Raw genomic sequence first — 26216 nt, 5'->3', positions numbered from 1 at the left:
TGAATAATTCGTCTGTGAATGTTATATTCGAGTCAGAATACATGGGTCTTGGAATGGTTTTAAGAGTGTGTAAGGTGCATGAATTGAAAGTAGATGAGGGGCTTACCATACAATGAAAACAACGCACAATCAGATCAGCGACATTTTTGTCTCACCTGCGAAGCAGAGTGAGACTATAGGCGCCGCTTTTCCGACGGCGGCGGCAACGGCGGCGGCGGCGGCGGCGTCAACATCAAATCTTAACCTGTGGTTAAGTTTTTGAAATGACATCATAACTTAGAAAGTATATGGACCTAGTTCATGAAACTTGGCCATAAGGTTAATCAAGTATTACTGAACATCCTATTAAAGTTTCATGTCAAATGACCAAGGTCAAAGGTCATTTAGGGTCAATGAACTTAGACCATGTTGGAGGAATCAACATCGAAATCTTAACCTGAGGTTAAGTTTTTGAAATGTCATCATAACTTGGAAAATATATGGACCTAGTTCATGAAACTTGGACATAAGGTTAATCAAGTATCACTGAATATCCTGCATGAGTTTCACGTCACATGACCAAGGTCAAAGGTCATTTAGGGTCAATGAACTTTGGCCGAATTGGGGATATCTGTTGAATTCCCATCATAACTTTGAAAGTTTATGGATATGATTCATGAAACTTGGACATAATAGTAATCAAGCATCACTGAATATTTTGTGCAAGTTTCAGGTCTCATGATTAAGGTCAAAGGTCATTTAGGGTCAATGAACTTTGGCCGAATCAGGGGTATCTGTTGAATTACCATCATAACTTTGAAAGTTTATTAGTCTAGTTCATTAAACTTGGACATATGAGTAATCAAATATCACTGAACATCCTGTGCGCGTTTCAGGTCACATGACCAAGGTCAAAGGTCAATGAACTTTGGCCGAATTGGGTTTATCTGTTGAATTACCATCAAAACTATGAAAGTTAATGGATTTTATTCATGAAACTTGTACATAAGAGTAATCAAGTATCACTGAACATCCTGTGTGAGTTTCAGGTCACATGATCAAGGTCAAAGGTCATGTATGGTCAATGAACTTTGGCCATGTTGGGGTTTTTTGTTGAATAACCATCATATCTCTGTAAGTTTATTGGTCTCGTTCATAAAAAGTGGACATAAGAGTAACCATGTATCACTGAACATCTTGTGCGAGTTAGAGTAGTATTCAAAGTCAGCACTGCTGCTATATTGAACCGCGTGATGCAGGTGAGACGGCCAGAGGCATTCCACTTGTTACGGTTTGGTGCTCGTTTGTTGAAAAATGGGTGCTGAAGACCCATCCCCCCCCCCCCCCGATAGCGCAGCCTCTAGAACGGATGGGATATCAGACATAAAATGATGTTTTGTTTGGATTGTGGAGCGAAATGGAATCCCTTGCCGTCTGACGAGTGTATGTCCTTTTTTTAAATGCCCCTTAATGATACGCATACGTATAGATTCAGGCGCATGCTCCCTTTCTTTCATTTTAGCCCTTAATAAGTAAAAATAAACGTGCACACACCCTATCCAGTCATCTAGATTTGGCCCCGTCTTGCAAAGAGCTACGATTGATCCAATCAAACGTAACTCTATGGAAATCCATTAGTGTCATAATTTTTTCTTCAGGAATTTTGCAAAATGTCCTTTGTAACGAAGGAGAACACACCACATTGTTAAGAAATCAATAAATTTATGGATATACATTCAATTTAAAAAAAATGGATTTTATATGATGACTTTGCAGGCTTTCCATATTTGCGATTGATGGGATCAATCGCAAATCTTCGTAAGACGGGGCCCTATAGTCTCCATGATTGGACTTTTGTATTAATAATTTTGCTCGGCCGCTTCACTCGCTCGAAACATTTTGATAGATTTTGCCCAATAAACCATATCTATGCCCCACAATCAGGACAACATTTTTGGTTTATTACGCCTCTGTTGGCACTGGTTCAGTAAACATATCCTCAGTCAAGATGAAGTGTTCCTCTCTAAATTTCTTTAGCACTTCATTTCATTTTGGTAGCAGATTTAGGCTTGCTTAAATGTAGGAGTAAGGAAGGTATAATTCGTCAATTGGCAATTTGATTGGCAGAATATTTTATTACTTTATCAGTTGATATGTCCATGTATTGTTTTGACCAGTCAGCACTTGATTGATTGGTTGATTGGTTGGTTGGTTAATTGATTGATTGATTAATTGGTTGGTTTGTTAATTGATTGATTGCCTGTTTGCTTGCTTGATTGGTTGGTTAATTAGTTGGTTGGTTGGTTGGTTAATTGGTTGGTTAGTTGGTTGGTTGGTTGGTTGGTTGGGTGGTTGGGTGGTTGGTTGATTGATTGATTGATTGATTGATTGATTGACTGACTGACTGACTGATTATAGAATGATTGATTGATTAATCAATTTATTTATTAATTAAACAATTACTTAATCGACTTGATCGACTGACTGACTGATTGATTGCTTCTTTTCGGTAATTATCTGTATGATATTTGATCCATTGCTTCTTGCTTGATGACTGAGAGATAAAATAATCCAGTCATTCGTTCATTAATATATATTGATTGATGTTCGCCGTGTGGTCGATTAATCTTATCATCGATTGATTTATCAATCGATTATTCATATATCTGATTGATTATTGTAATGACAAATATACCCGAAGGATGATTGATATACATTATTTTGGTGTTTAAGTGAAGAGGCGTCTGACAACGAAAGTACTTAAATGATTTGACGAAGCCCACCAACTACAAGCAAATTGAAATATTTACACTGTAAAAACGATGTGTAGACTTTTTAGCATGTTGTTTAAGCCAGTTACTCTAACAACTATTATTTAAAGTTTTAATCAGGTCATTAAAGAAGTTTAAACAACTTAATTTTTTTTAAACAACTTGATGTTCGAGTGTTGATCTTAACCAACTTGCCTACAATTTTACAGTGTTTTTTAATGGGGACACTAGAAACTTCATTAAAATTGATGTAAATTTATGTATATTATTTTTGTTCTTGATTTACACACTCTTGGAAATTCACCATGTACCTTCATACAATAATATATGGGGGTCGTGCACTTTAGTCCCCGCCTATGCAGGAAGACTCGATTATGATCATAAAACATTCATTTCCGGTGATTTGTAACGAAAGGAAAATGGGGCTCTTGTAGGACTTCTAAATCCTATACATCCAATGATAAAGTAAAATCAAGCTTCTAGAAAATGGAGCCATGCTGATATTCCCGATTATGGCACAATATTCCAGAGAGGTGGCACATACCGTGCTCCAGGTTGCACATTCAAAATAAACCTATACACAACAAATAATTTCCTTTCAAAGCAAAAACAGCTTTGTGATAATCTTTGCACTTTCGGTATTTTTACCCCTTCCCCTTACGGCCTATGGATGAAAAAAAAAATAAAAAAATAATAAATATGGATATAAATGAATAAATGAAATAGGCTTTCGTTATTTTTATACACAGTAAAAAAAAACACGTTGTTTAAGCCTGTCTCTCTAACAACAAGTTGTTTTAAACAACTTGTTAAAAAGTTTGAACAGTTTTTAAAAGGCTTAAACAACAGTTGTTTGAGTGACGGGCTTAAACATCGTTTTACAGTGTACTCTATGCGGGACTATATGCCCGTCGAGCAGGTCTATATCGTAAGTGGGCGATTGATCACAAGGAATCGATGGAAACATGGCAAACTCCTTTTAGTCGGCCTAATTTCGGAGTTTCTTGTCTCTTTTCACACCCATGAATCACAGAATTGATGACCATAAGTTCTGTGGTTTTCTAACGAGGAAGGACCACGTCCAAGGTTAAAGAAGACAGGAATGACTGTACCATGTCTGCAAAACTATATAGGGAAATGCCCCTGCTGGTGAGACAGTTGCCATGATGACGTCATCCACTCCGAGGTCCCCAAGTTGAAAGAAGATTCCATCAGTTTCCGTCCAGTCATATAACAGAGAGTTCTCGCTTTTTACGTCGGAGCTGCTCTCGACAACGCACCAATTAAAGGGGAAGTTCACCCTGAAGAAAACTTTGTTGTAAAAATAGTAGAAAAAAATAGTAAAAAATATTGGTGAAGGTTTGAGGAAAATCCGTTAAAGAGTAAGAAAGTTATTAGAGTTCAAAATTTTAGATTTGTGACGTCATAAACGAGCAGCTGCCCCATGTGTTATGTAATATAAAATGCATGAATTTCAAATTTTGTATGGTTCCTGATGACTTATTTTTGTTTTCTATTCATGATCGGGTGTGAAGGGATTTGTCTATTGATATACAAAAGGTACAGTGAATTTTTTTTTTCAATTTTCTGAGAAAATGACATTTCATTGATTTTTTACCATTCGCTATGTAGGAATGCTGCTCGCATATGACGTCACAAATCAAATAATTGAAATTCTAATAACTTTTTAATTATTTGATGAATTTTTCTCAAACCTTCGGCAATATTTTTTATTATTTTTTCTGCTACTTTTACAATTAACTTTTTGTCAGGGTGAACTTCCCCTTTAATATGAAAATGCGCGATGGAGAATTAAGGGACTTATGTCGAAATTTGCCGGGGCAGCTGCGTAGTCTCTTGATTCTGCATGCATATTAGCAATCAGGCGCGTAGCCAGGGGGGGCGGTGGGGGCGGTCGTCCCCCCCAAAAAAAAAAACGTCCCCAAAAAGAAAAAAAAAGAAGGAAAAAAGAGAGGAGAAAAGAAAAAGGGAAGGGAGGAAAGGGGAGAAAGGTAGCTTTGTGTTTCTTTTTCTTTTTTTTCTTAAAAGAGAAACTCCATCACTCTTGCTCTAAATTTATATATGAATTTTTCTTCCGCGCTGCGCGCGGTTAAATGACAATATTGCAATTCTCCATTGTTTCCCCCACCCTTTCTCTAACCCTGTTTTTCCACCTCAGGTGTATGTGTTTCTTACCGGTTAAAGTTAAATGTATCCATTAGGGCATGGAATTAGAGTAAGGCTACGCCAAAGTATATGAAGTTATCTTTTTTTTAATTGATCGCGCAACTTCTGGTCGGGTCGGCTCCGGGCGGGTAAAATTTTATATCAATTTCCACCTCCATAAAGTCAACTTCTCCTGCTTTTCAGCTCATTACCAAACAACCATAATTCTGGGGCAAACAGGTTCCTAAAATTCGCGTCGTATTAAATAAAGAAGTACAATATATTTTTTTTATCAAATTCTATTAAACTTCATGTCATTTCCCTTCACATTCATCTCCTGCCCTGTTTTGCGCCCTCAGTTTGAAATGTTGAATGACACTTAAGTTTCTTTATTATTCAAAATGAAGCACTTCAGGATAAGTCAAAGACATTAGGAATCCTCTTTTTTTATTTAATTTCAATAAATCACAGAAGTTTCAACTTTCTGCGCACTATTTCCTCATAAAGAAGTTCAATAATCTTAGAAAATCATTTTAATTAGAGCCGATGGTGGTATTAGACGTATCTGCATTATTTTGATGAAATGTCCACCCTTTGAAATTTCACAGTTTCATTGCTCTGCGCGGGGCTGAATATCTTTCTCCCGGCATATGTACACTTCTTCTCCTCTGTTTTGCGAGTTAAAGATATGCACTGTCGCTAAATTGTTTGTAATCAAATCTGATCTTTCCAAGGGAAGTATTCATTATATCTTTGAGAAGACCCTTTAGTCGGGACCCTTTTCATGGCAAAAAAACTGATAAAACGCTTTAGCTTCCGCGCTTCGCGCGAGGGTATTATTATTTTAATTTCCTCCAATGTATTCCTTTTTTGTGCGTTCACAATCACTTTTTGAAAACAAATTAAGGTTCATGAAAACAATGTTCAAAATCACAATGAGTCAACTGAATTGGAGCTGAAATAGGCACTAGAGACAAGAGAGACGGCTCCTTTTCATTTTAATTTATGAAACACCAAAAGCTTCGCGCTTCGCGCGGGAGGGGGAAACTCCCCCTCCCTGCACCCACCCCCTAGGGAGCGCGCTTCGCGCGCTCTTTAAGTGTTGGCACGCTTCGCGTGCATTTACCGCCCCCTCCAAAATGAAATCCTGGCTACGCGGTTGTTAGCAATTGTTCATCCGGTGCAAATATTCGGATGATGAACTGTCCCGGTCGGTCTGCCCACTTTCGATCCCCTATTTTTATTTTGTGGTAACATAGGAACTCGGCAGGACAGCACTTTGCTGGTAAACGCCAAGCTGGTTTATAACCAATTACCTATGAAACATTTTACGTCTAGGTTTATCAGTCATAGTGGTTGGCATTATAGACGACCTAATCACTCTCGGGCCTTTTTATCAAAGTGGAGGCAATGGCAGAGTTGGGATTCGAACTCACAACCTTGCGATTATGAGTCCAGTGCTCTAACCACTAGACCGCACACAGTTTTAACCAGTGAGCAAATGAGTATTCATGGAACTGAATATTCACTTTACTGCTTATTTGCTCTTTGTATTTCTTTTTCCTTTTCTTATCCTCATTATGCACATCATTATTTTTAAAGGACTGAAGCAACTTTTTTCAAGGCTCACCCGCTATGCTCGCTGCATTTCCCCTTTAATTACACACCCCTAGAAAGACGATTTTAGTAATCATTCTGTCTTCCAATTATTAAATATTCGCTTGCTCGCTTCGCTTGCTGGCATGTTGATATTGTAATTCATTACAGTAATGATATGAATTACAGTATCAACAGATTTAGATTGCTATTTGTAATGGATTTGTTGGAATATAAAGTAACTTTATATTCCAACAAATTCATTACAAATAGCAATCTAAAAATCATGATAGGCCTTTAACCATGTTAACTAAAAGATTGTAGTATAATCATGGAGCTATTAATCATGTTAATAGCTCTATGGTATAATGTACTCATTTACACTATATACGTTAGTATACATTGCCGTGATTTGATAATTACACACCACTTAAAAGAGTTTTTGGACGTCATTTTTTTTCTTCCAACTACTGAAAATTTGCCCATTCGCACATTGATATTAACTGCAATTCATTATTCAATAGCTGTCGGAAAAAAATCGTTATAGGCCTTTTTACTGAAAGATGGTAGAATTATGTACATGTTTTTCTACCCCCCCCCTTCACCCTGAATACATAACCCGTGGTGTTTGGGTGTCCCCAAAATTTTCAGGTCAATAGAGCCTATATACTGCTATCACCCCCCCCCCCCTGCTCGGACCGGATTTACGCCAGTGCTAATGATTATAACATGTGAGTGAATGTGAATTTGAGTAAGTAAAAACAATACAGATAAGCTTTGGGTCAATAATAGAAACAAAAATTTTACTATCAAACCACCACCACCACCACCATCATCATTACCATTATCAACATCATCATTATTATCATCATCATTATCATATACCACAACAAACACCACCACCACCATTGTTATCATCATCATCATCACCATCACCACTACCATCATCCTTGACCTCCTCTTCCTCCTCATCATCATCACCACCCTCACCGCCACCACCACCATCATCATCATTATTGGTAGCCGCAATTCTCCACTATTTTTGGCCGGGATCCATGTCCCTATCATCCAATTCAAAAAGGGTGAACAGTTAAACAAGAGCAAAGAGAGGAAGAAGTTGATGATGGAGAAATAGGAGTTAAAAAACCTGGGAGGATCGAGAAGAATAGAAGAATGTAGAGGAGGAGGAGGAAGAAGAAAAAGAGAAGAAAAAGAAGAAGGAGGTGAGGAGGAGAAGAAGAAGAATTAGAAGAAGAAGAAGCCGAAAAGAAGAAGAAAAATTAGAAGAAGAATAAGAAGAAGAGGAAGAATTAGAAGAAGGGAAGAAGAAAAAGGAGAAGAAGAAAGAAGAAGGAGAAGAAGAAGAAGAAGAAGAAAAAAGAAGGAGAAGAAGAATTAGAAGAAGACGAAGAAGAAGAAGAAGGAGGAGGAGGAGGAGGATCGTGATGTTTATCGCTGTGATTATTGTTATATTGGGGTCGGCTACAAGTGTCATAATTGCATTTATTATATTGTCGAATAAAATAATAATAATAATGATCAGTCGTAAAAATCAGTTCCACGATTAATAGCTATTAAAGCTTTGCCTCAGGAGACAACATTAACGGAGAAGCCTTTAGGAACAACTATTGTTATGTTTGATAAATCTTTCATCTTTCAAGTAGCACTGGTTCATTATATTTTAATGAGGCTAATCCCCATTGTCAAAGCTAATCAACACTTCTTTTCTAAGTCATCAATCAGTCATACATTTCAGGCAAACTGAACTTTCAACTCCAAAACGAGACACACTTGTTAGTCCTGTACAGAACGTTACAGATAAGATGTTGAAAATATTAGAAGAAACTGTGTAGTAGCGGGTGTCTTTTTAAGCAGAATTATATATCTGATATAGACTGTAAAAATAAAAATTAGCTGCGTGTGGGGACCTATTGAAAATAACAAACAAAGAAAGAAATATGGGCATTCCTGATATTTTTATTTACTATTCTGTCCTTGTCATAGACTAACTCACCATTAGCATACGAATAAAAGACTACTACTACATTAACAATATTGCGGGGAGACCGATCGTATACACCTGTCAACGAAAGGGAGACGAAATTGGCGATTTTCACCAAAATGATCCTCGAAATGGTAAGATTATCTCGAAATTATGTGTGATAAATGTAAATTTATGGTGTGATTGTTGAAATATAATCGAAGTATGTAGAATTAGTGTCTTAATAAATCCGGAAAAGCCGGGTGACTATGCATCATCTATATTCTTTTCTGTGTGGAGCTTATGGCTTAACTACGTGGGTGCATTGCGTGTGAATGTATATTGGTATTTTCATTCATTCGGCCCCTCCGCGAATGGATGAAAACAAATTAATAGTCAACACAGTATTCCTAATCCTAGCGTTAGATCCATGCTTGGTGCAGCTACATGTTGTAAATAAACTCTGATTATATCTTATAAGCAGAGTTAATTATTTTTTTAAAGGAGTCAGCTTGATAGAGAGTGATTTGATAAGATAGAATTTGACTGAGCTGAGTGAATGAGTGATGACTTTTATTGGACTCTTTGGAGAATTTTTAGATTCAATAATGGTATAAGATAAGGATTAGAAATCAATAGTTTATTTCAATGTGTTAACCTTTTGCTATACGAAAATAGATTTGACATTTTATAATGAGCATCTTGCAATTAACAATTCACAATTCCTCACAATCATGAGGCCTATCATACCTGTCTGAGTATTACTAGTACATGTATATTATTTTCCCTCCTTTAATTTTTGAACCAGGGTCAGAGAAGCATGTATGCATGGAAAATGTGATACTTTAGGGATCTGAGGTTTGCAGAATACAGAGAAAATGTCAAACAATATTACTACAATCATATTACTACATACATACTTTCAGCTCAGAATTTATTGAGTGCATTTATGTTGATAAAAGCTTTGTTTTAACCTCTGAGTCTGACAACATTCACAACTCACATTGCATTGAATTGGTGTGTGTTGCCAGAGGTTCAAACAAATAAAATGCCATGGAAAAACTCCATTAACTGTTACAGCTGTAATGTTAATACAGATTTAGTTTGCATGTTGTGAAAAGTGGCCCCCAGGCCAAAAATGAAATATCAGGGGTTTTTTGCCTGACATGAACATGTATGTGTTTTAATTGTATGTTCAAAAATTTCTGCTATTTTGGGTCATACGTACACATACCAGACCTGCCAACCTCTGGGAATGAAAAATTGTATTCTGTGATAAAAAAAATGTATTTTTCCGCAAGAAAAGTGTATTTCATGTGTGGCGCACTCGCTCATCCCAGCGCTCAAGCTGCATGCAAGCTAAAATGTGCACTGCTCTTGCAGATGAAAAAAAAAACATTGAAACATATATCTCACCCTGGTTTTAACAAAATGATTGAAAAAAAAACAAGTTACCTGAAATTACATTGATCTAATAACCATATTTGTGTAAGTTAGTTAGTGTTATGAAATAGAGACATATAGTGATGATTTTTCTCAATAAGTTATGATTTTGTTTTATAAAAAAGTATTTTTTAAAGAAAAAAACGTACTGCCGTATTTTGGTTGCAAAAACGTGCTAAATACGCCAAAAACGTACTGGTTGGCAGGTCTGCATATACTCATTTACTATAATATTCTTCACTTCACCAATCACCATGAAAAAGAACTTGAAAGTAACAGCTTTTATCTTTCCTGCAATAGGCATGTACATGTCGAGACTCGAGACTACCCATGCGTATAGTTCTATGTTTGTTTCTGTACACAGTCTAATTGGTAGTCAATACAGTTTTCTTTTTTATCACCACCTCATAAAATCCACCTCTTCTACATGTAGTTTAGTTGAGCCATAAATGCTGTGATCAGAATTTGGATGCTAGTTACAGGGGCAGCGGAACAGTTTTCAAGGTGGGGGGCCGACCATGCTAAAAATCACAATCATATGGTCATTTTTACGTTTTTGTACACGGTTTTGGAAAAAAATGGGGGGGGGGGGCTGAAGCCCCCAGCCAACCCCCCCTCCCCCCGGTTCCGCGGCCCCTGAGTTACATGTAAATACAAGGCCTACATGTAGCCTTAAGCTATCCAGGTCTGTGTGAATTGCGTATCGATGCAATACAATTCTGTTTAATGATCAAATATTTAAAGATGATTGAAGCTGAACCCTGGACTGATTGATGAGTAATCTATTGTAAATATAAAGGCATGTAATATGTAGGGTAACCCGGTAGTATACATACATACATACTGTGTAAATAAAATAAACATACAGTACATGACATACATAATACAGATAATAATTCTGCCTTGATTTTTTTTTTAGGTAGGATTGTGAATTATTATTTTAACCTGCATGTACATGTATGATGACACGACAGTATATCTACATGAAAATTGAAAATGTTTATGATATAATAAGGATTGTTATGAAGATTATGACAACGATGATGATGATGATGATGAGGAGGAGGATTATGATGTTGATGGTGATGATAATTTTGATGGTGATTATGATGGTGATTATGAAAAATTCACAATGTTAATAATGATCATAATTGTGCACAGTGAACACTGATATATGCTAATAATACAAGTTTCGAAGTCATACACATTTAATCGTTACGTACATGTATACAATAATATTTTTGTAGCTTATGACCTACACTGTACATACATGTGTAGAGTGTTAATCATTATCATGGTACTGTAGCTAAAAGTTAGATCATAATTTTAATAATAAGGCCTACATCATGACTTACTTTAAAATAAATACCCATTACCGTCTGATATTGGTGGTAATATTCAGGCACTGATTTATGAAAGGATTAATTGCCATAATCTTGAGAATGTGAGAGTCCTTAAATATTCCGAGGCAAGTCTGTAAAAGACAGATTAATTGAATAGTCTCACATTACATATAAAATCATTATTTCTTTGTAATTCAAAGGAAATAAAACCAAACCAGAAACCCACTTCAGACTTGTTTATTGTATAGTACAAGGAAGTACTAGTATTTACTCCACCACTTGAAAAACATAATCAATGAACTCATTAAGAAAGCGATGAATTGTGACCCCGCCCCTCTTTTGCTCTTATTGTCTTTGACAAGTGTTTCAACTTTACTGGCTGTAAACTTAAAGGTACTTCTTTTCTTTCTCTAATCTACTATCATACATAAATTTTTTTTTTGAGTCCTAAGGTGTAATGAAATTTAGGCCTATCCATTGATTGTCATGACTGTTATTCCGGATACCAATGCTCCACACTACATTGTAACGCTTTTTCTTGGTGGCCCGATCGGTCCACCAAAATCATCAATTTCATAATTTGGTGGCCCGCAAAGCAAATTTAATGGCCTGAAACAATAGAAAGCATTACAATTAATCAAAACTTTGGTAGCCTAACCAGGCCACCAAGTGTTGGCTTTTAAAGAAGTTTGGTGGCCCAATTCTCATTTTTGGTTGCCCTGGGCCACTGCTAATGTCGAGCCTTGCGGACACAGTACATAGTAGCCATTGACATAATGAAATATTTACTTCTAAATTTAATTAATGTAATCTTTAAATGATAATGTACAAATTAAGACTAGTAAATACATGTACATGTATCTTTAGATAATCTGATAATATACAAGGTGAAATAGACATGCCTAGAGAAGGACTTTACAGATTTATTATAACCCCATTTAATGGATTCAATCAGTCATTCTCCCACACAATGTATGCACATCCTCCACTCCCTTGGGAATATTCCAGCTGATAGCCATACATGTATGAGGCACTCTCAAACCTGGACCAGCAACAGAATAATATCCTACCGAGTACTGTTTTTCTATTTTTTTGTGAGAGTTACCAGTTCTCCAGCATTGCTCCAGAATGCATTGAAGAATGTAAATAAATTTTGAAATAAATATAAATATTGTCTGGATTTAAACAGTGATACTGCAGCAATTACTGTAGGCTTTTTATCAAACGTTTTTGTGGAAAAAACCTACTTCTCACACAAGCAAGCATTCGCTCGTGTATTGAATGAATGTTTCTATCCTGTGACATGAAAATAGCGAAATAAATCATTCATTTTCCCCTCTTGTGAATGGTGTTGACCCTAAATGTCACAAGAGGCACAGTTGCATGAACATTGTGGCACAGAATGATTGATTGATCCCCATTTCTAGAATCATGATTTCATGTTGGTGTAATTCAAACCAACAACCAATCAGGATTAAGCTACTAGCTGTGAAGTGTTGACAGACCAATCAGCTTGGCTGTTGTGTGAGGGTATTGATGGGGGTTTTAAAGAGGAGTTGAGTTCTGGAAAAGATGAAAAGATAGAGTTTGTGAGAAACTTTTAGTGGCCTTTTTAGACTCTGGTTGATTTCCAACAACTATGTTGTTTGTGAATGATTTACTTTATTTTTCGAAAAATCAAATCAGTTTTAAGAATGGCTTTTGAATTTCAAATAGGAATTGGTGAAAAAATACATCTAAATTTTGAAACATGTATTAATGCCATCAAATCAGTTTTAAGAATTGCTTTTGAATTTCAAATAGGAATTGGTGAAAAAAATACTGTAAATTTTGAGTATTAATGCCATCAGGAGTAGATCATGGTCATTGGTAAACAATTGAGCAATCAAGTGTTGCAATGTTTTGACAGCTAACATCAGGCAATGTGCATGGACCATCGTCGCTGCAAGCATTTTATAGCGTAACTTCATTCCGAGAGTGGCACTGATAAAATGTTCTGCCAAGCAAAAAATTTGAATAAATTTTTTTTTTTAAGTTTTAAAAAATCACCCTGATCAGATGCCATTGCCCCCTTAATTGACAAGCAAAGATTGAATAAAAATTGGGGGGTGCAGCCGTGCAGGTCCCTTCATGAAGGAAACTTTTAACATGTTTTTTATTTTTTCCAAATTGAATAAATAATAAAAGTTGACTTGTTATAATAGGGTCGGTCAGGTTCTTGCTAACAAACGTTTATTTTTAGTGCCTTACTTAGGGCGTGTTTATGCTTCCACTTTTCAGGCCAGAATCAGCATTTACATAGGGCCTACATGACGTTGCAACCACGCTTACTTTCAATTTAATGACGTTTCAGAATGCTGATTGTAAACTACATGCAATTACTAAAATATCTGAAATTGTTCAAATTTTGAATGATAGGACTATAATCATAACAACACTAAAAAAAAACGCTTTCCAAAAATGGCGCGCCCAATTTGACCCTTCTTTCCTTCTCAACGAAAACTATGATGCAAATCCAGCTGCAAATCGCGATTTCGAAAAATAAAGCATTAATAGCACTCTCAGAACCACATTTGCGATGGGCGATCTGAAAGACGTTTGAAAACGCTTATGTTGTCTCCGAAATGTAAGCATAACACACCCCCTAGTCAGTTGTGCTGTGAGAATTCGGGTAACACTAGTCCCAATTTTAACGTTGTCGATACAAGATAAGGGGCCATTGATTTAAAAGGAAATCCTTGCAACAACTGGCAGGATGTACTGTACCTGTATACAGGCTAGTATAGGCCTACAGTATATATACGTAGGACCTATAGGTTTGCTTCTCAAAGGAACAGGGTAAGGGTTTGATATAAACTTTCAGAAATATCTTTGAAAATATCTGAAACATATTATTTTAGTTGTTTCAGGACTTTGTGTTTGTTATATTTTTTTAGTTTAAACTTGAAAGTCCACAATTTGAGCTTTTTAAAGGGGCACTCCAGTCTAAAATATAATATGATTTGAACAGAAAAAGACAAAATCAGACAAACCAAACACTGAAATTTCATCAAAATTGGACAAGGAATAAAGAAGTTATGACCTTTTAAAGATTTGCATATTTCCGAGTTCAAACAGTTCTATGCATGTCTTCTTACATGTACATAGGCCTACTCATTGAGCAAACTGATGTCAAATATCCCCACTTTTTCTTTTGTATTACATGAAACTATATTTATTCAAAGTTTGTCCTCCAAGAAATTAAAAATGCATTGATTTTAGTGCGTTTGATATAAATATATATATTTTTTGTTTTTGTTTGATATATACATGTATTGCTGCTTCTTACAAGGGAGAGATAACGTGTGTATACGTGCATGAAAAATGAAATAATTAAGATTTCATGTCATAACATACAGGGTATAAAGAACAAGGAAAATGGGAATATGACATCATCAGCCCACCTCATGAACATTCATGGCAATGTGGATATATATTCACAAAATATAGCTACATTTTAAAATTCAATAACTTTGTTATGTATTATCACATTTTGATGAAATTTTCAGCACTTTGCTTAATGAAAGTTTACACTTCATTTCATAGATATAATAATTTTCAGCCCAGAATACCCCTTTAATGGTGCGGCATCAAAATATATGGGAATAATAGGCCTTCTTTCCGTGGCTGTAGGCCTACAATGTACATGTATGGTATTTTACATTTTGCCAGCAATTCTAACAAGCAAATAAAATAATTGCTTTGTAAACAAAAGTATGATCCGTACAGTAACAAGGATTCTACCTTTAAAGATTTGACCCTCTCCATTCAGTAAGTCAACAAACTCCAACCCTTGAAGCCTGTTTACTCAGATTGACCCTCAATACCTCTTCATATGACTGACAACCTGAACTTGAAATGGAGACAATTTGCATAACTTCACTTTAGATTTCCCCTCGCAAATTTCCAACCGAAAGCAGCACCATAATTTAATGGAGATTTTAGCTTGGTTCTTGTGCAGGCCTACTGCTTCTTCTCAAACTAAAAAAAAATGGGAAACTGATTCTTTTCTTCTACATGTATCTACATGTAGAACATGCTGTATTTAAAGGGCCTACATAGAGGACCTGAAATGTATTAAAGTCAATTTTAGATTCTTGATTATCAAGTAGGCCTACCTTTAATATACACTGTAATTCAAATGGTGTACATGTAACTACAGCTTTTAATACCAAAACTCTAGACAGGCTTGTTTTTGTAACCTAGAAGATTTGTCTAAAATTGAATATCAGATATTGAAAGTATAACTTAATGAATATTGTGATAAGATCAATTTTAATAGTTCTAGATGTAAGTCTACATACATGTACGTATGTATCTTTGTTGTATGTACAATAGTATGTATAATTATTCAAATTCACTATTTGCATAATCATATTCTTGTACAGTATTAGATTATTCAATTCTATTCAAATCAGCATTTATTTCCAAAGGTAAAAGCATTTTATATACATTCCTAAAAGTTACAATATAATGAAGGTAGCAACTCAGTATTAAAGCTAAATGATAGTATTTGCAGTAAAACACAAATTTTGTGAGAAAGTCTGTAAAACCAAGGTTGGGTATGACTATATCATCGTGGATCTAGATATGGTACAGTTACATAAACTGAACTTTGTGAAATCATAAAAAAAAGCTGAAATACGGTCACACTGAAGATCGCCTACACAGATAGGCACACGTGGGACAGTGTATTATTATTGCTGGAATAAAGACCCGACGGAAGTGACCGAATCCGCGCTTATTTTGCTTATTTCTCAGCAATTACACAATTTCTTCCAGAATCCTTTGGCACATATTTTTTATTCATACAAACAGACACTTGGGTGGTCATTATATTAGATTCTGTAAAAAGTCATTTTGAGATCGTTACCAAAACTGGAATTTATCTTTAAAGCAGAGCTTGTGATGAGTGCACCATGATACATGAAAAATAAAATTATCCATACAAAGTATATATTACAAGAAGGGGGGGGGGGGCGAAAACAAAACAAAGCAACATCATATCAAATGAAACTATTATCAAACCAATCATCCCACAACTGAAACTATGCAAACCACTCACTAGAGACCAGACGTAAGTTTTTAATTTTTTTCATAAACTAATTCAAAGATGGTGCATTTCTGACGTCTTTAGATAAATTGTTCCACTTTTTGGACGTATACAAATTGATATGTTGGATACATATTTGATATGCCTTTCTGCAAGTTATCATTTGCTAGGGTCCTACTAGGAATAAAACTTTGAGGTCATTCTTGTGGTGTGTTCGAAGATTGAACTTACGTTATGAATCTTTGTCAAGACCACAGAGCAACAGTCACGCAGTCTATCTCAAGCCCTGGTGATCAGGGCTGCGTTCAGACAAAATTATGGCACACTTCTGCACATGAAACATGATTTATGATACATGATACAAAACAAAATTTATTAAAGCTAAGAGAAACATTCTGGCAGAATATTTTCCATGTAATATAATGCTGATATTGTGTTGTTTTGTGTTCTGGAATTGCACATGTGAGTTAAGGAAGACTTCTCGTACATGCACAGTGGTATTGTCGATATGTGATCTTGCAAGTGACTTTGGTAATGCAGTTGTGTGTTTTTTAAAGAAATTTAAAGAGATTTTGGCATAGTCTCATGGCAGAATCTGCTTTAACTTGCATTTTGTCTGTATTTGAGAATCTTGTTCTCAATGTTTACTGTAAATGAGGATGAATCGAATGCTAAATTGATCAACCGCTCAAGTGTGAGTGCAAATTTGAATGGTTGTGGTAAAACTAGAAATTGTGCAATTCAAGTGATAGTTGCAGTACAAGTGCCATCATCAGTCATTCAGGGTGGAGCTTTAAGACATGACTTGCAGTGGCATAATGAGTCAAAAGTTTGAGGAGGCACAAATATTGTACAGGGTAGACATTTGACCCCCAAAACAGATATTTTTTTAATAAAGTAAAAATGAAAATTTTTAAGATACTCTTTCCCCTTTCATTTTTTCTTTTCCATCCATTTTCCTGTTGTTTTTCTTGGTGTTTTAACTTTTAAGGGGGCAATATCCCTCAAGCCCCCCCCCCCTTTCCATTTGTAATGGCAGTGACGACTTTTAGAATTTATTTTCATATATGATGAACAGCAATTCCATGTAGGCCTATACATGTATATGATTTGTGGAGGATATTATGGGAGAAGGATGTCTTCTCCCAAGACCAAGCATAATGTATATAATAATGGTGGTGGCGATGGTGATGGTGGTGGTGATGATGATGATGATGATGATGATGATGATGATGATGATGATGATGATGATGATGATAATGATGATGATGGTGATGATGATGATGATGCTGCTGCTGCTGCTTCTGATGATGGTGGTGGTGATGATGGTGACAATGGCAGTTTGGTTTAGATTTTGTGATGTACTCCAGATGCTGTTGTCAGTAAAATGACGATGAATACATGTGCACACATTTGCATGTAGTACATGTAGTGATGACAATGATGATTAGTACATTAGGAGGAGGAGGATGAAGATGATGATGATGGTGATGATGATTATGATTACTGTATGGACATGTACATGTAGTACATGTATGTGCATAAAGTGTACATGTCTGATGCGTGGTGCAGTACATAATATCACAGAACTACATGTACCCAATCATTCTGTATGAACGAAGATGTAGTCTTCATAGATTTACAGCTAGATATAGATTACATGTATGTGTGTACATTGTACATGTACATGTAGGTGCCAATGCACACTACATAAAACAGTCAAGTTTTAAAAGGCAGATGGGGGATAGATATAATTCAATTTCGTCTCAACGTGGGATGTTTAATGAACCATATAGGTGGGTAAACTCATTGCCCGGATGCAGACGATGGCATGATACAAAAACTTTCCAGGGAAAGTAATTGCTATTGATTTTTTTAATGGTACATGTATGGGGTAAGGATATGTTAATAAGCTTTGTCGTTCATCTTGTCCTGAACATTATGATTGATGGTGGATGACTTTGTGTGTTCTTTGTGTATCTTATTTATTCATTCATTCATTCATTCATCATTCATTCATCATTCATTCATTCATCATTCATTCATCATTCATTCATTTCATTCAGTCAGTCAGTCATTCATTCATTCATTCATTCATTCATTCATTCATTTATTTATTTATTTATTTATTTATTTATTTATTCATCTATCTATCTATAGGCCTGCAGTGTAATAAGACCATATGGGATGTACACAGATTAGACAAGATGCAATTGAAAGTGAAGCCCAATACCTTTTTTTGTGTATATAATGTGTGGTTGGTTGAATACAATTAATGTAAATTAATTTGGGTCAAATTGGCACAATCTACAAAATTATTCAGTCCATTACAGTTCAAAATAAATAAAGAATGACAATATACTTTAGCCTACTGTAAAATAAAAATAAATCATTTGGGCTATTCCACGGTTACTCACGTTACATTTGGAGACACCTTGACTCATACTTGGAGCTGTAACTCCATTATTATTGATAGGAGCTAAACATCTCCTTATCACAACAAAGTACACAGTCTGACTATCCTTCGTATAAAAACAAAACTTGGGAAATTCTATTATGCTCCTGGCAAATCTTTGGAATGTGTCGGTTACTCACGTTACATGATTTGGACATGCATAAAATGAAAAGTCAACATAAGTGAAAAGTCTCCTCATACAAGGCTTTTATGAAAGTTGATTATATCCATTTCAAAGAAGTATATTAGGGAGACAAACTTTGTATATAATTAAAAAAATAAAGAACACATGGTTTTTACTTGGGGTGCAGATAATATGGTTACTCACGTTACGGTTACTCACGTTACATTTTGTCCATGTATGGTTAACAACACACATGTCATTAAAAATTCAATAATGTGTGTAAAATTCATTGCTAGGAACATCTAAAAGAGATTTTATACCAAAAATTGGAACAATTGGAGCTTTATTAGGGAGTAGGAGGGAAAAGTATGATTTCGCTTACTAATTATGCATAAATTAGCATAATCGCTTAATACCAATTTGCATGAAATAAATTACTGTATAGTATTGTAGATTATGTCCAAGACAACCTGCATGCAAATTTTTGGCGTGATCGTGCGGCCAATGGCCGAGATCTCAAGGGGGGCCTGGGAGCCCCCCCCCCCCCACCTCCCCCCACCCCCCGGGCCATATCAACTCCCAAAATACCCCGGCCTAGATAGGGTTACAGGTAAGGGCATTCAATGTGTTGTTCAAACACTCTTTAAAGTTTGGTTAATCAAAACCAAGTCTTACTAATGCACTCTCGCATTGTGAATACTTCTACTAATATTCAATTTTTGTGTGTGATTGTATGACCACTGATATTTTGATGAACAAAGAGTCGCATTCATTTTGCTTTTAATTAATCAAAAATAACTTCACAACTAACCATGAGACTTAAAACTTGACATCCCACAGAAAATGTTACCGAACTGAATAATTTTTACTGGTTACTCACATTACATGATGGTTACTCACGTTACAGTTTTTCTTCATCAATTTTATAAAAAAATTGTACTTTTTAATGATTTTGATAGTCATCACTGTGTCAAAGATTGTTTGAAGGAAGAGAATTTAAAATCCCACCAATTAACTGTGAAGAATTTTTCTCTCAGAAAACAAAGTCATTTTTTTCGGTTACTCACGTTACATCACCTGAACAGGTTGCAATATTTATTTTTGAATGAGTACTACAAATTTACTTGAAAAGCGGTTGTGTATTTTAAGTAATTTGACTCTTCTAAACTTCAGAAATATATAAAGTGGTATGTTGTTGCAACAAAAAAATGGTAATAAGGCATATTTCATTTTTCACTATTTTTCTTGTATTTTGGTACACAATGGAAGCACAACTTTTGACCATTTTTTTCCAAAGTATACATATGAAAATAAACTTTTTATTTCTTGTTCCTGAAACTATCATGTATGAAGGACTTAAAGTATTCAAAAATTCAAGAAAATATTGAATTTGAATTTTTAAGCTCATGTCCACCAACCTGTGGAATTGCCCATTTTGTTTATTGGGCTTCTTAAGAAATAAATGTTTTTTTTAATGCCTTCAGTGTATTTCAAATTTTGATAATTCCACCAAGTGAATCGACCTATTTAAACTATGAATGTGTATAAATTGGAAATTGTCTTATTGGATAAACTTTGCAATTTTACATGAACAATTGGAGATTGAAATGAAATGTCTGCTTAGGTTTTCATACAACTCTTACCAAGCATAGAATGGGCTGAAGATATCCAATCACTATGTGTTCACATTGCACTCTGAAAAAAAATCAAAACATTGTCTAGAGAGGGGGCTAGATAACAAAATATATTGAATTTCAAAGCATGGTTTAATATACAGCTTTTGAACTTTAGGCAGATAATGTTGTGCTAATTGAAATGTGCTTTTAAACTTTAATAGGGTAGTCTCAACAATCAGATGATTTAAACAAAAATAAAAATATCAAATAAAGCATAATGCTGAAAATTTCATCAAAATTGATAAAGTAGGGGAGTTATGACAGTGGGAAACTTTGATTAATTTTCTTAATAACATTTATGATATTGTATGCTTAACATAGTGATATTCAAATGAGACGGTCAATGATATATACTCACCATATTGTATATTATTTTATGAATGATACAGTACAATGTTTCCATATTGCAGATTTGACAATAGGGAAACTGTTCATCAAATTCCAATATGTTTATTACAAAAATTCCACATTTTTCCAAAAGGTTTCAAAGTATTTCATATTTCTTTAAGAAATACAAAAGTTGAATGACATTATTAAAAGCGAAAGATAATGTCATAGCTTTTTACATTTCTTTCTGATTTTGATAAATTTAAATTAATGTGTGTTTGTGTGTTCTCTACTTATTAAACTCATCTCTTTGTTAGGATAGTCTTGGCCTTTTAGCCACGTGTTTTATAGTGGTATACATCATAATAACCATAAATAATAGGTTATTTTTCTTTATTTTTCTTGTGCATTTTAGGGAGTAAGATGAGGCAGATGATGAAAGGATGTCATCCAGCGAGGATAAGAACCCCAAGAAGGGCAAACGCTCCTTCATACCCAAACTCCCATCCTTCCGCCGCAAGAAGAACAACCCTTCCCCTGACGACACCACCCCCTCCAAGTCCTCGACAAAGTCCAAGAAGCAACGGAATGAGAACTCCTCCAACACCAAGATATCCATCGCCAAGGAAACCCAGACCCCAAAGGCATCTCCGCCCTTATACCGTGATAAATCCACATCCCAAGTTGTAGATACCTATAACCGGTGCTTGGCGGAGCTGAAGGAGGAGGAGGAGCAGAATGGCAACAACCAGTCTAGGATCAGGACAGCTCTGTCAAACATCAACACCACGTCGGTATTCACGACATCAACGACCACCACCTGCTTCATCAACCCTGAATACGAGGGGGACATTTGGCATCTCCAGAACCAGAATACAAAGAAGGGTACTGGTGGTGACGGTGAAGTACAGGAGATAAATGCCAACATCAATCAGAAGCGAGCAGAATCGCCGACCCATATTATCCCTCTAAGTCCCGTAAAAACTAATAGCTATCAGCATATAGGCCGTTGTTCCTCTGTCACCAGTACCTTAAGCTCAGGGTCATCCCTTAGTCTGTCCAGTCCGGGAAGTCTTTCCAAACTCATAGGAGGGCCCAAGCCCTACAAGAGCGTGTTCACTGATGAGCCAAGAGGGGTCAAACGTCAAGGAAGCACACCCTCTGACCTTGACATCACCTCAAGCTGTGTGAGTGTAAGTGGGTCGGTTAGTTCCCTTTCACCAACTATAGATGATGTAGCTACCAAAGTCACAGTCAAATCTTGCAGTGTCCCAGGACTTCACCAATACCCCATCGTAGCTCCAGTAGAATCTCTTAGCCCCGGTGTAAGCCCTAAACATTCACATTCCAAAAGGGAAGGAGCATATACTTATGATAGTTCAGGATGCGAATCGGAAGGCAGCTCTAAGGAGAAAACCCTGACACGAGGAAGTTATGACATCAGCAGCGCTGCAGAGAAGACATCGAAAGATGCCCCAGTACCTCACACCCTTGTTAACTTGAACTTTGACCTGCAGGCTGCAGCGGCTGCGTCACCACAGATCAATGCCAACCTTCGACGAGAGAGGCAAAGAGCGCTGGCAGGCAAAGCAAAGAGTGCGGTCGGGGAGCCCAGTCAGAACACTGTGACCAAGCGACAGGAAAGCCCCAGTAGTGCAGCAGCAAGGAGAGAGGAAGAGCTAATTTCCCCACGCTCAGCTGCCTCAGCCAGCAGCGGCCCCACAAATAACAACCCAGCGTCTGAGTCAAGGCATGAGGCATTGATTCAACCAGCACAGCCTCACGTCGGCAGTGACAGCTGCTCGGGTCTCGCCCAACGACAGCAGTCGGCTATCTCTACACCACGCACGTCAGCAGCGCTGAACGCTCCGCAGCACTCCACGCCGTGCTCTCAAATCAACAATGCTGGTCAGACAGCTGGCCAGGATCAAGAGAAGAGCGACGAAGTTGTCCTGACTCGCGTCCGATCGGTCACGAGTCCCATCCCTCTTAAGACTTCTCGAGCCTTGTACGCCCTTTCCCACATCCAACTCTCAGCCATGCGGAACAAGCTGCGGTCAGAGTCATTCGACTCGAGTGACCTGGACTCTTTAGCTTCAGATGATCTCATGTGTGAGGCGGACAATACCTTTCTGGACCCTTCGGACGAATCTCACCCGACACAAGGGAACGGTATGCCTGGTGAACAAGGATTCTCGCCCTACCCCAACAGTGCCAAGGGGAAACGACTCAGGAATAATAGTATTGAATTCCTTGTGGCTAGCTTCGATAAAAGGTAAAGTGTATCCAAATTCTTCTTGATTTCTTACTCTTCTAGCCAGTAAAATGTCTATATTTAGTATATTTATGTTCACAATTCTCCTTAATTTACTTTTGTATCAAAGTGCATGCTGGAATATATTTAATTAACATTTGCCAAGTCCTCTATTCATACATGATTATTAAAAGATATGTTACCCCTGAAGATTTTTTTAAAAGTATATTGCATGGCAGATATTGGAAATGTGATGATGTGAGGCGAGATGAGGAGAGATTGACTGCAAATGTGTTGGGTATTTTTGTTCAGTTTGATATTTTTTTGTATAAATAATGCATTTTTCAATATTCCCTTTATATTTAAATAAGGTAATAATGAAAGCAAGAGCATGACAGATAAAGACTGGTTGTAATTCCTAAATCTGCATTGTATCCTCTATCACCTACTCAAATAAACTTATACAAGATGCATGATCTCTATTTAAAAAAAATTTCATACCATTTCTTGGAGGTCTTTCTACAAAATATATCAAATCAATACGAAACAAAAACATACTGCTAGAGAAATAGACCTAGTTTTAATTTTTGGATAATGTAAGTTTGGTAGTCAATTGGTTAAAGGAGAAGACTGGATCAGTGAGCCAGATCTCTGTGTAGGTCACAGGAGCTCCTGTTAACCCATCGTCTACTGGGGCCTGGTGATCCATGTTCAAAGCCTATGGGAATTGCAAAACTCGGAAGGCAATAGGCTCCGAAAGAAAAATAAATGGCTTAGATTTGCCGAAAGTATCGGTTTTGGGTGTTTCCTCCATCCTGTCGCTTTGTCCAAACTTTGACAAGTAAGGTCCCAATCCCGAGGATATCTCTGAACAATCTTTTCATTTCAACTTTGGGCTTTACGGCCAGATTAAACATCGAACGCATGCAGGGTTGGCATTCTGTCGCAACCATCATTGGTAATGTGGATTAACTCATTAGAGACACGGCACCACCCTTGCAGATAAAACCGTGACCCTGTTTTCATGGATTGAAATGGAAAGAGGGATGGTTCTGGGTTGATAGGTTTGAAAGGGGTATCTTAACCCGTTAACTACTGGATTCTGGAATTCCTTTAAAAATGCTTTGACATTTGACAGGCAAGGTTTATTGTCTCTTGAAATTCATGGAAAATTCATTCCCACTTTGTAAAAACTAGATTAATAGGGTATCTCATTAAAGGGGAAGTTCACCCTGAAGAAAAGTTTGTTGTAAAAATATTATAAAATAAAAAATATTTTTAAGTTTTGAGGAAAATCCATTGAAGATTAAGAAAATTATTAAAATTTTAAGTTTTGGATTTGTGACGTCATGAATGAGCAGCTGTTGTGTATATAAAATCCATGAATTTCAATATCTTAATGATTTGTGATGACCTATATTTGTTTTCTTTTTAGAAACGGATGTGAAATGATTTGTCTATCGTTATACTAAACGTACAGTAACCATTTCCAATTTTCTGAGAAAATGACATTTCATTGATTTTTCTTACCATACAATATGTAGGAAAGCTGTTCAACTATGATGTCACAAATCAAATAATCAACATTCTCATAAATTTATTCTTTGTGGGATTTTTATCAAACCTTCGTCAATGAGTACTTTTTCTGCTATATTATGAACTTTTTATCAGGGTGAACTTTCCCTTTAAGCACTAAAAGAGGTCAACAGTTATGGGTAGAGTTGGGCATAAGGTTGTTTATAATCTTACATGTGCATAAAGTTTCACATTTTTAATGTTGTACATTGTACATAATGTTTGTAATTTACAAAGAGCTGTATGAAATATCTATCGGTTTCAGTTGGCGAAGGATTGCATCACTTTCGTTTACAACACGAGAGGAAGAAAACGTGCGTGACATGCAGGTGATAGCTAAAGAGAGACTATTTGAATATAGACTTCTTGAAAAATTATGAAATTTTTGATAGCTATGTAAAAATAACAGTTAGAACCCTGGCTGTAGGATGTATGATATTTAGTTACTTCCTATATGTGAGTTTCCAAAACTAATTATTTGTGGTTTTGATTTTGATATGCATCCTGTAAATTTATCAGGTATACTGTGGGATCAGGTAGAATGTTTAGTCTGGGTTTCAGAAAATATTGCTTCAAAAGATTACTCGCTCAGTCATTCAGTTTGTAGGCCAGTTAAATAAAAGATATTACATGTATGGTAACTTTGCCATCCATTGGTTAATTTTCCTGAAATCCTTGATTCTGATTGGCTCTTATTATGTTATCATGGTAGTTACTATTGGATGACTCTTATGTTAAAGTATCCTAGCCTGTTGCTTGTGAAACCAGGTCTGCACTGTTGACTTTTTTCTCGTCTTGGCCAGACCAGGTTGACAAGTGTTCAACAGGGTTGAGATGTTTGGGGAATGGGAACTTGACTTTTCCAGGACAAAATCAGTGATTTTGATAGTTATATCTTGTCCCTCGGTCAGGGAAGGAAGGTCTGACGGAAACACTGAGATGCTATCATCGCTTGTATCTTCATCAGAGATGACAGGCTGCTTGAGATATGGATTTATGGTCAAGATTTTGAGGGTTCGTCGCTCAGTGTTTTTGTATGCCCTACACATGTATGAGACTCCCACGTTTTTTCCGGTAGATGTTTTCAAAGTAATTGATTGTATACACTATACACTGCAAAATATATATATATTTTTTATTTTGGGGGCTGAATCATTCCTAGCCCTCTTGTATTTTTCCCCTGTCTGCAAGCAATGACATCATTTATCACTTTCACATTTTTGAACATTTATTAGAGATCTCTCTCCCTTTTAAATGTTCCTCTTCAATTTTGCACTCTGTTTTTTTTTTATAGCTTTTTGTATTTTTAAGCTCTCTCTCTCTCTCTGATATTCATGTATCTCATCCACATGACTGTACCATTGTTTATGATTTCAATTGTTTCCTCCCATACATTCCCTTTTTCTCTTTGTATCCCCCTCTCTGTCTTTCTTT

The 26216-nt window shown here is 36.2% G+C and overlaps 1 protein-coding gene across 1 annotated transcript in view; it reads left to right on the top strand.

Annotated features, from left to right (window-relative positions):
* The first annotated feature begins 8534 nt into the window (after positions 1-8534).
* The window catches only part of LOC121432027 (putative uncharacterized protein DDB_G0271606), a 70741-nt gene continuing 53059 nt past the window's right edge, over positions 8535-26216 (top strand). Inside the window, exons 1-2 of the mRNA XM_041629843.1 lie at positions 8535-8648; positions 21369-23228. Of these exons, the coding sequence (XP_041485777.1) occupies positions 21397-23228 (1832 nt within the window). The 5' untranslated portion in view covers positions 8535-8648; positions 21369-21396. The remainder of the gene's footprint in view (positions 8649-21368; positions 23229-26216) is intronic.

Source organism: Lytechinus variegatus, chromosome 18 (assembly GCF_018143015.1).
Source record: "Lytechinus variegatus isolate NC3 chromosome 18, Lvar_3.0, whole genome shotgun sequence".
Classification (NCBI taxonomy): Eukaryota; Metazoa; Echinodermata; class Echinoidea; order Temnopleuroida; family Toxopneustidae; genus Lytechinus; species Lytechinus variegatus.
This window is presented reverse-complemented; position numbering and strand designations above follow the sequence as displayed.